The sequence below is a fragment of the Chiloscyllium plagiosum genome, chromosome 13 (genome assembly GCF_004010195.1).
Source record: "Chiloscyllium plagiosum isolate BGI_BamShark_2017 chromosome 13, ASM401019v2, whole genome shotgun sequence".
NCBI classification, from domain to species: Eukaryota; Metazoa; Chordata; class Chondrichthyes; order Orectolobiformes; family Hemiscylliidae; genus Chiloscyllium; species Chiloscyllium plagiosum.
In genome coordinates this window covers 49,109,841-49,125,970 of record NC_057722.1, presented here as the reverse complement: position 1 = coordinate 49,125,970, position 16,130 = coordinate 49,109,841, and the positions used below count along the sequence as shown (strand labels likewise).

General features: G+C 39.6%; 1 protein-coding gene and 1 long non-coding RNA gene across 7 annotated transcripts in view; one reads left to right on the top strand and one right to left on the bottom strand.

Annotated features, from left to right (window-relative positions):
- Positions 1 to 9,492, top strand: part of LOC122555993 — a 34,880-nt gene extending 25,388 nt beyond the window's left edge. Inside the window, exon 3 of the long non-coding RNA XR_006313415.1 lies at positions 9,056 to 9,492. This is a non-coding gene — a long non-coding RNA (uncharacterized LOC122555993). The remainder of the gene's footprint in view (positions 1 to 9,055) is intronic.
- Positions 1 to 16,130, bottom strand: part of mcf2l2 (MCF.2 cell line derived transforming sequence-like 2) — a 396,698-nt gene that overhangs the window by 14,765 nt on the left and 365,803 nt on the right. For all 6 annotated transcript variants that reach the window (XM_043702332.1, XM_043702330.1, XM_043702329.1 and 3 more), the window contains one exon: positions 15,434 to 15,514. In XM_043702332.1, the coding sequence (XP_043558267.1) occupies positions 15,434 to 15,514 (81 nt within the window). The remainder of the gene's footprint in view (positions 1 to 15,433; positions 15,515 to 16,130) is intronic.

Genomic DNA, 16,130 nt, shown 5'->3' with positions numbered 1-16,130 from the left:
TCCTGATGAAGGGCTTATACCCAAAATGTTTCTTCTGCTCCTCGGATGCTGCCTGACCTGCTGTGCTTTCCCAGCACCACACCCTCGACAGCATCTTCAATCACTTTGTTATATCACAGATGTAACATGAATGTAAGTTGTTGATGTATTGTTAGCATATGGTATTGTTTAGACATATTTGGTGTTGATTGTCTAAAGCAACTGAATAACCAATCTGCTCATGTCTGGGTCACTTACATATGAACATTGAGCAGCAATAGGCTATTCAGCCCCTTGAGATCCTCCATCATTTAATGAGATCATTGTTGACCTGATTGTAATCTCGAATCCAAATTCCCACCTACCCCTGATAATGTTTCATCTCCTTGCTTCACAAGAATCTATTCACCTGTAACATTCAAAATATTCAAGCACTCTACTTCCATTGCATTTTCAGGAACAGTTCCAAAGACTCATGACTCCTTAGAGAAAATAAAACCTGCCCAATCTCTGTTTTAAATAAGTGACTTCTGATTTTTAAACAGTGAATCTGAGTTCTAGAGTCTCTCTGAAGAGGAAATATCCTCTCCATATCTATCCTGTCAAGACCCCTCAGAATCTTAATTTTTCCAATCAAATCATCTCTCACTCTTCTAAATTCTAGTGGATATAAACCTAGCTTGTTCAATATTTCCTCATAAGCCTATTTCAGGTAATGGTCTGGTAAACTTCTCTGAACTGCTTCCAATGTATTTCCATCCTTCCTTAAGTAAGGTGACCAATACTATGCACAGTACTCCAGTTTAGTTCCACCAGTGCCCTATTTATTTGAAGAAACCTTTGAAGAAAGAAATTTTGGGTCATACCAGGTGGTGGTTAAAAGTGATAAATTAACTTGTACTATTTAGGCCATGTATTTGTGAAATGAAGCAAATCAGAATTTTATGTTTGAAATCACTTACAGCCTTCTACTGAAGTCCCCTATACTCAGGTCCAGACCATTTAAATATATTAAAAATTGTAAATGTCCTCTGGAACATTAATATATTTCTTCATTTTAATTTACGATATCCTATCCATGCACACATTCTTTTTTATAATCATGTTCAAAGTTTGGGAGAAGATTTGTAGCTCGGGTGCTCGTTGTTGTGGTTCTGTTCGCCGAGCTGGAAATTTTTGTTGCAAACGTTTCGTCCCCTGTCTAGGTGACATCCTCAATGCTTGGGAGCCTCCTGTGAAGCGCTTCTGTGGTGTTTCCTCCGGCATTTATAGTGGCCTGTCCCTGCCGCTTTCAGTTGTCAGTTTTAGCTGTCCGCTGTAGTGGCCAGTATATTGGGTCCAGGTCGATGTGTTTGTTGATGGAGTTTGTGGATGAGTGCCAAGCTTCTAGGAATTCCCTGGCTGTTCTTTGTTTGGCTTGCCCTATAATGGTAGTGTTGTCCCACTATAATTATAATTATGTACCTTAATTTTATGTACAACACTTCATGGAAATCTATATGCATACCATCTAATAAAGAACACTCCTTCACCTGTGAAAGTTTCTTCCTTTGAATTTCTTTGCATTTAAATTCAGTAACCTGATCATATTAGCATAATCCATATTTATGAACTCACACCAACTGTGGGTGTGTATCAATACATAAGCATCATTGCCTGTCTTGCTAGAAATTTCAAAATCTTAATATGTTGCAATATATTTGTATTTAACACGTCACTGATGAAGCGTGGGAAAGCTTGTGGAAGCTCTGTTTTCTGACTGTACTTGAAGAAGGACAGCACAGAAACTGAGCATTGAGAATCCATAGAGGAAACTGGGGATTAGAAGGTTAGCGCCCTCGTCTCCATTTGAGACTTTGTTTAAAACTTCATTTTTCTTTTGCTCACTTTACAAAATCAAAGCATGTGCTGAAGAACAATTTATGTCATTGACAGCCAAATTTAAAATTTCATCATTAAACCATCATTAAAACTCTTTTTATTGTTTTGAGACATTCCACAAGAAGACTAGTTGGAGTCAGAAACCTAGATGAATTCTTCATTTTGTGCCACACACCAAACCTCCAAAGGATTACTTCAGGGAATCTTTATATTGAGGATGAGGCAAATTGGCTGGTTGATGCGTTGTGAAAATATATGCAGGAGGAGTGAATAATGGTCAAAGACATGAGTAGAAACCTGGGGCTGGAGTTTTGTTCTAACAACTAATGTCAGGGACACTTCTGTGCCAGCTGTAGAGAGGTGATGTGATTTTGGAAGCAAAGGTAACTAACTAACCTGATGTTGACATCACAACCCAATTAAGGATGATGAATGTGGTGAGGAGGCAGGCATTAAACTCACTGGGTCAGATTTAACGGGCAAAACAATAACTATTGTCGTAGCCATTTCATGAGGAGGAGAGTATCAGGACTGCACAGAGTGCAGCACCTGTATCAGGGCAACCGCAAGTTTCTCAGTTATTGCTTGTGAGTTTCTTTTGCAAAGATGTGTGAAAGAAGATGTGTTCTGTTCCCTGAGAGTGACAAGAGAAAATCAGCCAGCAGGTGAAACATGGATGCTGGAAGCAGCTCATAGTGAGAGTTGTGAGGATGCTGTTGAGTATTAGAAGTGTTTCAATGACCTACTCAGGCAAGGTGATTGCAATGTGGCACCCAAGTGTAAAGTTTTCAGGCTGGAGTCACCAACGTATACTTGAACTGATCAGCCTGAGGGAATATAGTCCTCCTAAACATAGGGAAGTTTGTGTCCAACAGTATTTCAAAGCCTTGTTTCAAGTCTACAACTCCAGGGCTATTGTGGCAGAAGCGACACAGAAGACTGCAAAATCTCACTTGATTGTTCCTCTAGAAATGCCAAAGGAAAGTAGTTTTATTTTCACTTTCTATCAATTTTGCAGGAGCGAGAAGTGCATATTAAAGAGAATCTTGATCATGTGGTGTCTGACCATTCTATTGTTATGTCCAAGCAGAACGCAAGCCTCCGAAGGGGAAGTCTGTTAATAAGTACTGGAGATTTGGTTTACTATCCAATATTGGGTGAACATGATCTCAAACTCACTGAAAGGCAGGATAGCATTTCTCCTATGGTAATATAACAACGGTAATATCATTATCCAACTCCATGGAAGCATTTGTCAAATGCAACAAGAACTGGACAATGCCCAGGCTTGAGTTGACAAATAGCAAGTGATATTCAACAGGTGAATAACACAAATACCAGGCAATGACTATCTCCAATAAGAGGAATCTAAACACTACCCCTTGATATTCAATGCTGTTACCATCGCTGAATACCCCACTGTCAACATCCTTGGGGTTACCATTGAACATTGAATAGAATTGAATTGAATTTATTGTCACGTGTACTGAGGCACAGTGAAAAGCTTTGTCTTGCAAGCAATACGGGCAGATCACAGAGATAAGTAGCATAGATAAGTAAATAATAGGTAAACAGCAGCAAAAACAAACACACAGGTACAGGGGAACGTTAAGAGTTTGTAAGTCCATTCAGTTTTCTAACGACATTTGGGTAGAAACTGTTTTGAAACCGACTGGTGTGTGTGTTCAGGTTTCTGTACCTTCTTCCCAATGGTAGAGGTTGTAGAAAAACATTACTAGTGTGGGGTGGATCTTTGAGAATGCTGGCGGCCTTTCCTTGACAGCGGGCCTGGTAGATGGATTCTATACAGAGGAACCTCAATTATCCAAACACCAATTATCTGAAAATCGGATTATCCGAAGGAGATCTCGAGGTCCCGATAGAAACATTACATCAAAGACGTGTTTCCAACAGGGACCGTGTCTTTTGTTTACAGTGATTAAACAGGCACTGTCTCCAAATGACTGACCTCCCGCCCTCTCTCTCTCCCCACACTTTTCCTGGAGTTCTACAGAGGAGTGTACCCTAAATCGCCCCCCCCCCCCCCCCCCCCCCGCCTTCCCCAGATAATCTTTCCAACATTGTCCTGTACAGGGCAAACATGGAACCTGTCAAAAAGTTGCAGTTGGAAGGGATTTGGGGGGGCACAGGCAGAATGGCGGTGTTGGGGGCGGGGTCTCGCGCGCTGTATGTTGCTGCAGTCTCCTGAACGAGGAGCAGAGTTTTAAAACTCTGAGCGGCAGAGGAAAGGCATTTAGTCGATTAACCGAATAATCGATTATCCGAACTAAATAGTGCCCATCCATCTCGTTTGGATAATCAAGGTTCCCCTGTAGATAGGAGGTTGGCCTTTGTGATTGTCTGGGCTGAGTTCACCATTCTCTGTAATTGTTTCCGATCATGAATGGTACAGTTGCCATACCAGGTAGTGATACATCCAGACAGAATGCTCTCGATGGCGCACCTATAAACTTTGGCAAGGGTATTCGCCATCATGCCAAATTTCCTCAGCTGCCTGAGGAATAAGAGACATGGTTGGGCCTTTGTAACCTTTATGTCCACATGAAGAGTCCAAGAAACCTTGTTGTGGATGACCACTCCTAGGAGCTTGACACTCTCCATTCGTTCCACCTCTGTGCTGTTATTGTGTAGGGGGGCATGAGTAACATCCTGCTGAAAGTCAACAATGAGTTCCTTGGTTTTGCCAGCATTGAGAGCTAGGTTGTTCTCAGTGCACCATTTTTCCAGGTCTTCAACCTCCTGTGTGTAGTCTGTTTCGTCGCCATCTGAGATTCAACCGACCATGGGTGATGTCATCAGCGAACTTATAAATGGCACTAGTCTGGTAATTGGTGACGCAGTTATGGGCATACAGTGAGCACAGTAAGGGGCTGAGTCCGCACCCCTTGGGGGCTCCAGTGTGGAGTGTTAGTGAGGATGAAATATTGTCCCGAATCTTCACTGATTGTGGCCTGTGGGTCAGGAAATGAGGATCCAGTTGCAGATAGTGGGACTTAGTCCGAGATCACTAAGTTTAGTAATCAATCAGTCTCGAGGGGATCATCTGTTGACTTGGAAATATATTGCCGGTTTTTTTCTGTCACATGGTCAAGATCCTTGAATTCCCTCCCTAAGGGCTTTGTAGGTCAAGTTACAGCATGTGGACTGCAGCGGTTCAAGAAGGCAGCCAACACCATCTTCTCAAGAGGAATTAGGCATGGTCAATAAATGCTGATTTAAAATGCAATTGGACTTGCCACCAAAAGAGCAGGTCAGAGACAAGCAAGTTACTGTGAGTAACTCATTTCCTGATTTCCCAAAGCCTGTCCATCATCTACAAAAGTCGCAAAGTGTGGTACTGGAAAAGCACAGCTAGTCAAGCAGCATCCGAGGAGCAGGAGAGTCGACGTTTTGCACAAAAGCTCTTCATCAGGAATGCTCTTCATCATCTGCAAGGCACAAGTCAGGAGTGTGATGGGTACTCCACACTTGCCTGAATGGCAGCTCCAACAACACTCAAGAAGTTTGACATCATTCAGAACAAAGCAGTCTGCTTGATTGGCACCATATCCAGAAGCATCAACTCCTTCTGCCACCAATGCTCAGTAGCGGTAAGTATACCATCTATGAGATGCACTGCAGAAATTCACCAAATATCTTTAGACAGCATCTTCCAGACCCATTACCATTTCCATCTAGGAGGACAAGGGCAGCAGATTCATGGGATCATAACCTTCTGCAAATTCCCCGCCAAACCACTCACTGTTTCGACTTGGAAATATATTGCCATTTTTTCCGTCACTAGGTCAAGGTCCTTGAATTTCCTGCCTAATGGCTTTGTAGGTCAACTTACAGCATTGGACTACAGCAGTTCAAGAAGGCAGCTCACCATCATCTTCTCAAGAAGAATTAGGCATGGTCAATAAATGCTGGCCAGCCAGTGATGCCCACATTCCACATGTGAATAAATCAGATGGACAAAATATTACGCTTTGCATTATGCTGAATATATTCCAGCCTGAATGGGAACAACATTTTGGAAAATATGTTAACGCAGGACAACAGTACTCTAACTACAAAAACCTAGATCACTTTGTATGTCAGTGTTTAGCTAGGAAGAAGCAAAACAAATCTATAAAGATGACTGCTAGAGAGATGTCAGACAGTGATTCTGATAAATCACTTTCTAGTATACAATACATTGACATTGTCAGGTTTAAGGGTCATAAATATTTTGTGACTGTTAGAATGATGACTTAAGAAAGCACCTTCAAGTGAATGTAAGGCACCACATAGAAAGTGGTGCTCATGCAACATCTAAAAGTCTAGCAGACCTCAGGATAGTAAGCCAACCATGAAGTCCTCAAAGTTAAGGTTGAGGCTAGATGATAAATGATATTCATGCCAAGAAGAAGAGCCCAATTGGAATGAAAGGAATGAAGATAGTATACCTTAAAAAAAAATCCACTCCTATCACTTGAAGCAAGCTTAAAGTTTTGAATCATAATACTACACATGCTTGAAGAGATTTGCATCATTTCACAAGACAGCAAAGTAGTGATGCAATGTTTTTTCAGGAAGAACATTGAAAGACAATATAAAATAGGAGGTACAATTCCAAAAGGAGCTGAGAGAGTACAGCTCATTGAGAATAGCAGGACAAGTAGACAGAGTAATAAGTAAAGCTTATAGATCCTTGGCTTTATTAATAGGACCAGAGAATACAATAGCTCAGAGTTGATGTTGAACTTGTACAAGACATTTTTTAGACCACAGCTAGAGTATTGTGTATTGTTCTGGGTGCCAGATTATAGAAGTATTGGAGGGAGTGCAAAAGGGCTTGCAATAATGGTTGTGAGAATGAGGAATTTCAGTTATGAGGATAAATTGAAGAAGATAAGACAACTCTCACGGATAGAAGAATGTGAATAGGAGATCTGATAGACACTTCAAAATCATGAGTATCTGGATAGAGGTAGATAGGGAGAAACTGTTCCTACTCATAAAATGAACAAGAATAAGAGGGCATAGGTTTAAAGTGATCTACAGAAAAAGCAACAGTGAAGTGAGGAAAATCATTTTCACTCAATGAGTAGTTAGGGTATGGAATGCATTCCCTGGAGGAATGGAGGTAGGTCTAATTGAGGTAGGTAGTGGAGGCAGGAGTAATTGAGACATTCAAAAAGATATTGGATGATTATTTAGATGAAAATAATATGCAAGGGTATAGATTAAAAGCAGGAGATTAGCACTAAGGAATGAGTACCTAATGAACCAGTGCATACATGCTGGACCAAGTGGCATCATTTTGCATCATAACAAATCTGTGATTCTGTGATGGCTTCAGTGTTTCATTGATTTTGATGCGCACTGTTAAAATGGACTGCACTTTGGGAATGTTTCTTAATTTCAGAAAAAAAATCTGCAGCGGTTTTGCAAATAATCATCGCTTTACATCTTGCAGCAGCATCCTAATTCACAGTCCTCAAAGTGGCATATGCCAATGATTGCCACACACCAAACCGACAGAATGGTATCATCATCTAAACTAAGCTGCAGTGACGCCACTTTATTTCTTGTCAAGCAAGATTAAAACCAGGGATATTTTTGTTTATTGTGTGTCAGTGATTTACCAGTAGATGGCATAAGCCACACTTGTGAAAAGGATTTTCTATGACTGGTTCAGTGCATGTGTTGTCCTGAGAAACTAGTCAGCCTCTTACCACAGGGTGAATTACTTTTCTATTGTCCCAATAAAATAAATTAAATTGTTTTTGGATTACATGTGAACAGAATTATAAAGTTTATCAATACCTTGCTACTATTGCCAAAATGTTGTGTATCTATGTGCGTGATGGCTTTCAAAAATGTATTATATTCCAGAAAATAAAATACCAAATAAATGTTACGGAGTGATTGAAGCAACATTCTAGTGTACTTTAGTACACTAAAGTTATGCTTATATTGTTCACTTACTCATTGCTCTGAGATCTTGCTGTATACAAACTGACTTCTAAATTTCCTGAATTATAATAGTGAGTACATTTTAAAAGTACTGATTTAGATGAAGACTACTTTGAGCTGTTCTGAATTTCTGATACATGATGTATAAATGCAAGTTATTTTCCTTTTCTCTATTTATTGTCAATGCAAAGAAAAATGACTTTTTTTCCACATTTTAATGCTGTTCAAATGCATTTTTCAAAACACCAAAAATGTTGTCTCAATTGTAGCAAATATAGTTTTATTGAGTGAACATTTTTGACTCAGGATGGATAAATTGACCGGAAAGGCAAATTTCAAAATTCAGTGATGAATTCTACAGGGTATTACATGTTTTTGTTGGTGGGCAGCAATATTTACATTAACTCTGTGCTCTGTCTAAAGATTCTGCCAGAACCACTGAATAGATCCAGTATATCCTGTTTCTGGAATAATATTCTGTATTGACTGAATATACCACAACTTAGGTACATGAATTCCTTTTACTTGAAGATGTCTGGTGGTTTTATTAGCAGCTAAAATAATACAAACTATAATATTCAGTCACACTTAATGTCTGATACAAAGGTGAAAGCCTGTGGCCTGCAGTCATGTGACAATAATTGGCTACTTGACTCATTTGCATTATGAATTCATAAATGAATATCATTCAAAACATGGAACAGTTACTAGTTAAGCTTTTTCCTAACATTTGTTATGTTTTGCTGTTGTTGTAACAACATTTAAATAGATTAAATAGGCAGGGTACCAGTGATGCAAAACCTACTCTTAGAAACCATTTATTTTTCTAATTTCCATTTCTTCTATCCACTGTTTAAAAACTTGTTTTCTGTTGCAGTGGGTTTTTCATATCAGCCCCCTTACCAATTAAACACAATTATCTATTTCCTTATCAATTTCCTTCAGGGATTGTACTAATTCTATGTTACTCAATTGCTGAAAGAGGGTGAAGAAGACAGAAGCAAAGTAATGCAAGAGGAAAATGGGATGGATCCAATAGTACCTGCACTTTAGAGTAGACAGGCCACAATACTTTGACTTTCAGCTGTTCCATGAAGCATAATGAATCATGCATTGCGCTCATGTGACTACATTAATTCTGTTTGATTTTAAAACAGTGAAGGATTTCAGTTACTCAATATCCAGGTTATCCATGACTCATAGCACATAATATGTACATCATTGTTTCCAGATGCTGCTACAAACCTTTAATATTGGAGCAGAAGACAGGCAAAAGTCAGGGCAAATGAAAGGAAATGAAGACTACTATGAACTTGCCCAGGACAACAGTTGAACATCACTGCCTCAAAGTCTATACCAGCATCAGAGTCTTCAAAGAGTGACCATTAGAATTTCAAAGGCATGTTCTCAGTGCCTAGATTGGATAGGAGAACGCCTATCATGTAAAGTAGCTAGTGTCTATAAAAATTATGGTTGTCTGCTGCGCATTATAGCCATGCAAATAACGCTTCCCCTCAGAAGGTGAAGACGAAGTTAGCCAAGGGACTTTATTTTTGTTTATTCCTTCATGGAATTTGGGTGTCACTGGCTAAGCCAGCTGAAATTGCTCATCTCTAATGGCCCAGAGGTAGTTAAGGTTCCACTACATTGCTGTGGGTCTGGAATCACATGTAGGCTAGACCAGATAAGGATGGCAGATTTTCTTCCCTGAAGGAAATTAGTGAACCAGATGGGTTTTTCCCCATCAGTGATTTCCTTGTCATCATTAGACACTTAATGCCAGTTTTCTTTTGTTATTGAATTCAAATTCCAATTGATTCAAACCTTGATCAGTACCTGGGTCCCTGGATTAATAGCCTAGCAATAATACCACAAGGCCATCATCAACTGCTGTGCTTTTCCAGCACCACTCTACTCCAGAATCTGGTTTCCAGCATCTGCAGTCATTGTTTTTACCCATCATCTCCCCAATTAAATTGCTGACATTTGTTTAAGACTGCAGAAATTGTTCCTTAAATCCTCTCTATGAGTTCCCAATCAGACTCTGGTATACCAGGTCCAATAGGCTGAATGAACTGTTCTGCCTAAGTTCCTTGGATGTGATTAGGTCTTGCAGTTTTGGAGGTGTTTCACATTTCCATTTGGGTGGTTCCCCTTAAAAAACTCCTGCCAAACTATGCTGCTGTTTATTTGATTGGCCAGTTTGAAGCAATATTAATTTTATTTTTGTAATGGAAACTATATATTCAGAATGATTTATTAGGTTATTTTTGTGTAATACACATGCCTATTTTCTTGACATTTTTTCATGTCTTTCATGCAGCAGTCTTGATTCCATGCAACAGAAGTTTGTATGAAACTCTTTCCTTCCTCACTTATTTGAAAGCAGGGGGATTTACAGTGTTATAAAAAACACTTCGTTTATTTCAGTTGTGTGTTGAGGTGATATGGTTGTGTTTTGAATTATGAATGTTCTCAGCTCCCCTGTGGAGAGACCACTATATGTTGAAGTCACACTAATATAGTGGTAGTGACACCATTTAGTTGCCATGTCATTTTTCTGCTACAAGTACACTACTTCTTCACTTTTTCCAAATAAATGAACTATCCAATTTCATCAGCCTGTGTTTTTTTTATTACAAAGTCATTTACAATCTACAAATGTCAAATATAATTCCAAATTTTATGTTGGTATATTAGTTTATTTTTGCTCTATGTGAACAACATAATATTTGAAAGAGGTTTATATATTATCTTGGTTACACCTATGTATGCTATCAAGTTATTCCATGGGATAATGGATATGTCTGTGAAAATCTTTCTATATTTATGTTATTGTGCAGTTACCCAATGCAGATGTTTTATGGAATTTCTAGAATCAAGTGTTGCATAAAGTCATCAATATTTCAATCATAATGTGTGGTGTTTTCTTCCGAAAATGCAACAGATGAGCGCTTGAGTCCATGCCTTGTCTGAAGGAAACCAGCAGAGCATCAGTCCTAAAAGGAGATTTGTGCAGTTTCTTGCAAAATACACGGTCAAAATTAAGATAGTGTAGTCCAGCATCTAAAAAGACCTTATAATATTACAATGCATCTTGAAGGAAATATTTTCCCATTCCATGCGGGATCTAGGCAATTAAATTTATTTCGATGTGGAAAACAATGAATGAAGTACTAGTCTTGAAGGAGATTTAAGAAATGTCTACATCAACCAAATTGTGAAAGCTGCAGGGCAACATCCTGAAAGATTTCTAAGAGAAATTCAGTTAACTCTTTCCTGAGTATTTAAACATCTCTCTGCCAGTATCAGTGGAGGAGCATTTGATGAGATTGTTCTACCGCGGAACAGCAGTAATGAGAAGAAATTTGCATATTTGTGTAGAAGCCTTCAAATTTACAAGGCTGAAACCAAGCCCATAATGAAAAAAATTGCCTTAGCATCAAATCATTACAGTGCAGAAGGAGGCCGGTTAACCCACAATATCCATGCTTGCCTGCTTAAGAAATCATTCACATCTTGTTACTACCCTAGCTTCTCCCACATTTCTGTATATTCCCCTGTCCAGATAATTAGAATAGTTAGAAAATGTGGAAAAAAAAATCATAGCATAGAAGGAGGCCACTCTGCCCATTGGTCTAATCTTATTTTTTCTGCACTTGATCCCTTGTCTAGGTGTTATGAAACTTCAGGTACATATCCAGATACCCTTTAAATTAGCCAAGCTTTTCTACCTCTATTACCCATCAGGCAGTAGGTTCCAGACCCCTAGCCACCCCTTTGGGTGAAAAACCTTCCCTAATCTCCTCTTTGATCCTCCTATTGAGCACTTTAAATCTACTCAACCTTGACATTGACCCTTCTGCTAAGGGAAAGAGATCATTCCCATCTGTTCTGTTCAGGCCACTTAACACCTGTAGACTTCATTCTGGATTAGTGGTGCTGGAAGAGCACAACAGTTCAGGCAGCATCCAAGGAGCTTCACAATCGACATTTCAGGCAAATGCCCTTCACTTTTGACCGAAATGTCGATTTCGAAGCTCCTTGGATGCTGCCTGAACTGCTGTGCTCTTCCAGCATCACTAATCCAGAATCTGGTTTCCAGCATCTGCAGTCATTGTTTTTACCTGTAGACCTCAATTAAATCTCCCTTCAGCCTCCTCTATTCCAAGGAAAATAACTCCAGCCCATCAGGTCTTCCTACATTGAAGTCCAAAACATTAATATATGTACAAAAAGCAGACGATTTGTTACTGAGCCTCGTGGAACTCCACTGGAATTATCCTGACAGTCAAAAAAACAGTTTTATTCTGTCAATGGCTGGGATCTGACAGGAGGATATTGGACGATGCCATTCAAACAGACAAGGCATCGATTCCACCTCTTCAAACATCTGACCGCCTGCTCAATGGTGGTCCTAGTGAGCTGATGGCCTTGGTTGAATTGCCTGTTTGCTCTCTGTTGGGCTTCAGTAGACAAACCAATAGCTATGTCTTCAAATGATATCCATAATATTTTAAGACCTATGCACTCACTTTGGGGTATGAAGATCTGAGGAAATGCAGACTTGCAAAGGATGTTAGAGTCATAGCAGCTTCCCACAAAGCAAGTGTACACATGGAAGAAAATCTCGTTTTGGTCACAGACCATTTTGATGTTGAGAGAGTAGAAACCCTTCCTGTTGATTGGTCTCACTGGCTCATCGCTGTGTTATTGAAGATGGGGAAATTCAGTGATAGCAGTGAAACCCATAAGATGACAAGCAATAAGAACAGGAGTAGATTGTTCGGACCCTTGACCCTGCTCTGCCATTCAACTGGATCACAGATGATCCGATATTCCTCACATTCACTTTCCTGCCCTTTCCCCGTAACCCTTTATTCCCATAAAAATGCCTTCTGCCCCTGCTAGGCCTGTCTGCTTGCAATTGACTGTACTGTGCAGATCTGGCATAGAAGGCATCAGTAACTTTTGTGAGGCAACGCTGTGCTGTGGTTTGCAAGATGCCCCTCAAATCTTCAGCTGATCCTTGGAAGTAAGGACATTCAAGGCCATAGTGTCTTTCACACTGTCAGCAGGGTAAGCACTCCAGTTCTTCAAAACTTGAGATTTTCTGATGAGGTCGCAGGTCTGTCAGATCATCTGCTTGGACAGCTGCAGTTTCCCATGGTACTGAATGTTTGTTATTTCTAGCTACATCCTTCTGATCCCTCCTGTGTTGAAGGCATGCAATCCATTGTCTCCTTGCCCTACTTTCCTCTCCCATGCCCGCCTGAAATGGTGGAGATCAACTGTTCCTTGTCCATCATTGTCACTGGTCCCAAAGTCTCACAGTCATTGGCAGCTGTGATCTTTCTTTTGAAGAAGGGTTGCCCCCTGTGATTGACAGTATCACCACCTGCTCTTCTGTCCCCCTTGAAGTCAGGAATGGGGTGAGAATGATATTTAATAAATCCTGATTGCCCACTCCCTCCCCCACCACTTGTGTAGTGTCAAGCTCATCTCCTATCCAATACCAATTCTTCACTTCATGGGCTGAAGCAATGTCCTAGGGCAGCCAGGACTGGTTTTTCATGCTATACTCACCTCACTTCTGCTTGCCTGCATCAGAGAGCTTTGAAGCTAGCATACTCAGTTCAAAATGTCAGTCTTCTGACAATTTGTGCTTGCTTTTTATCAAGAGTTGAGCGGGATTGTTGATCTGCACTTTCCCTGCCCTGGTGAACCCTGGCATGTTAGATGCAGTGAACAGCAGCATCCAGTTTCTGCTGCAACTTACTGAAGATTCATGCATGTGTGCCTTAAATAATTAACTGGTCAGTTATAGCCTGCATTGCTTCTTTGAAGGAATGCCAGTTAGGCCATTTGTGAAGCTTGTGCTTTGTGCAAATCAATTCAATATTTGAGGGTAGTCCAAACAGGTATAAGTCCTCTGACCTGAATCTTCTATTTTCCTAAAGCTGGTTTCATGCTTGACCATCAAATACCTACGAGGTGCCTATTTTTCCTATCTGCAATCTTTCACACGCTCAGGCACTCTAAACAGATTGGTAAATTTAAATGCCACTTAGATGCACCAATTTATCAACATGGAGTTTATAATGAATGTAATTGAATAACAGTATATATTAACTAGGCAAAGTAGATAGAAGGATTTGTGGCAGGGATAAGCAGTTGAGAGTGTTAGGGAAGAAACACTAATAAGAAGGGTAACTGTTAGCATGTAGTCAGAATTTGAAACATTGTAAGACTACATGCAGAAGATAACTGAATATGGTATCATTAATTTACTACTGTACTAGCAAACCTTTATGGCATTTAAAATCGCCCTCTTTAGAATGCAGTTAACAAGAATACACGCTTTTTTGAGACATCTGGAACTACCAGTCTCAAAATATGTTGACAGTTTGCAGGAAACAGCTTCCCTCTCCTCTGGAGTACTCACTGGATTAATAATGTCCATTTTAACAATTGCCAAACAATGAGTTTGGACCCAAACTAGTCAGGTATTGTATCTGCCTGATCACCTGTACCTTAATGAGTCCACTTGTGGCATAACACAAGGTATGCTCTTTATAACTTGAAAAACAATGGTAGTGTGTACATTCCAGTCTTTTAAATTCACAATGTATGCATCACTTGCTAGGCCAGCATTTATTGCACACCCCTAATTGTCCAGAGGCAGTTAAGAACCAACCACATTGCTATGGGGGTCTGGAGTGACATAAAGGCCAGACCAGGTTATAGTGGCAGATTTTCTTTCTGAAAGGACATTAGTGAATCAGGTGGGTCTTTAACAATAATTAACAGCAGTTATATGGCCAGTATTTTTTATTGAATTCAAATTTCTCCACATGCCATGGTGAGATTCAAATCCAAGTCCCCTGTGTTCTGGATTGCTGGTCCTTTTTAATTACTATTACCACTCCACGCTTCACATGCCATTCCTGTGTGGACTTAGTGTAGGAACCAGCCGAATGCCTGCACTAACTGACCAGAATGCTGCCTTGCAATATTTATTGAGCAGTCATAACTCAATGGCTGCACGTTGATGACAGCCACCCATCAAAATGTTGCCAGTATTTGTGTTTTGCAATTGAAGGCACAAAATAAAAATCATCCTTTTTTTGTTTGGACCTTCTCTTCAATATTTGCTACTAACTGACACTGTGAACACATCTCTCTCTTTGGGCTCTATTTCCATCTAAAGTTTACTCCCACCCCTTCCCATCTTCAGTTTAAAAAAACATCAGTTTCCTAGCTACCATCAGTTCTGAAGAAGGTTCATTGGACCTGAAATATCAACTCTGATTTCTCTCCACAGATACTGCCAGATCTATTGAGATTTTCCAGAAATTTTTGTTTTTCTTTCACATTTCCAGCATCTGCAGTTTTTTTTTTGTTGTTAATTTGATGTCTGATGTAAAAACTTTCACCTGATGCACCGTGAGCCACTGGATTATTAATCCTACATGTGCATGGAATAGGCAACATTCAAAGCATAGAATAAAAAGCTAAAAATACTTGAATTATTCTTCCCAAATCAGTATTTTCAGTATTGAAAATATTAAATTACTAATCAAAAATAAAACCCATTGATCTGCCATACCTGTCTGTGAAATTGACCTTTTTACGTAACTGGTGGTACTGTGGCGCTTGCTTGCAATCATGAAAGTATCTGGCAATGACTCTGTAAAAGGAAGTTGTTTGTTTTTATTATTGTAAAGTTTATCATGAATTAATGTAGGAAAAGTGAGAACAATGAATAAACTCTAACCTTGGCACAAAAAAGAACATCATTTAAATAATTTTGCTGTGTGGTACAAATCTCTCATGTTGTACATACTAATTTTTAACAACTTTGTGCTCATAAATAAAACATTTAGAACAAAATGCATATATACATATATATGTGTATATGTGTGTGTTAATTTAATTTGTTTTGTGACAAACAACTTATTTGTATTTCTAATCATTCAATCAGTACATATGATAATAAGAAGTACAGTTTATAAGTTGGTTCTAGATGTTATAACATAATTGGCTCAAAGAAGATAGAACATAGAACATAGAACATAGAAGAATACAGCGCAGTACAGGCCCTTTGGCCCTCGATGTTGCGCCGATCCAAGCCCACCTAACCTATACTAACCCACTATCCTCCATATACCTATCCAATGCCCGCTTAAATGCCCATAAAGAGGGAGAGTCCACCACTGCTACTGGCAGGGCATTCCATGAACTTACGACTCGCTGAGTGAAGAACCTACCTCTAACTTCAGTCCTATATCTACCCCCCCTTAATT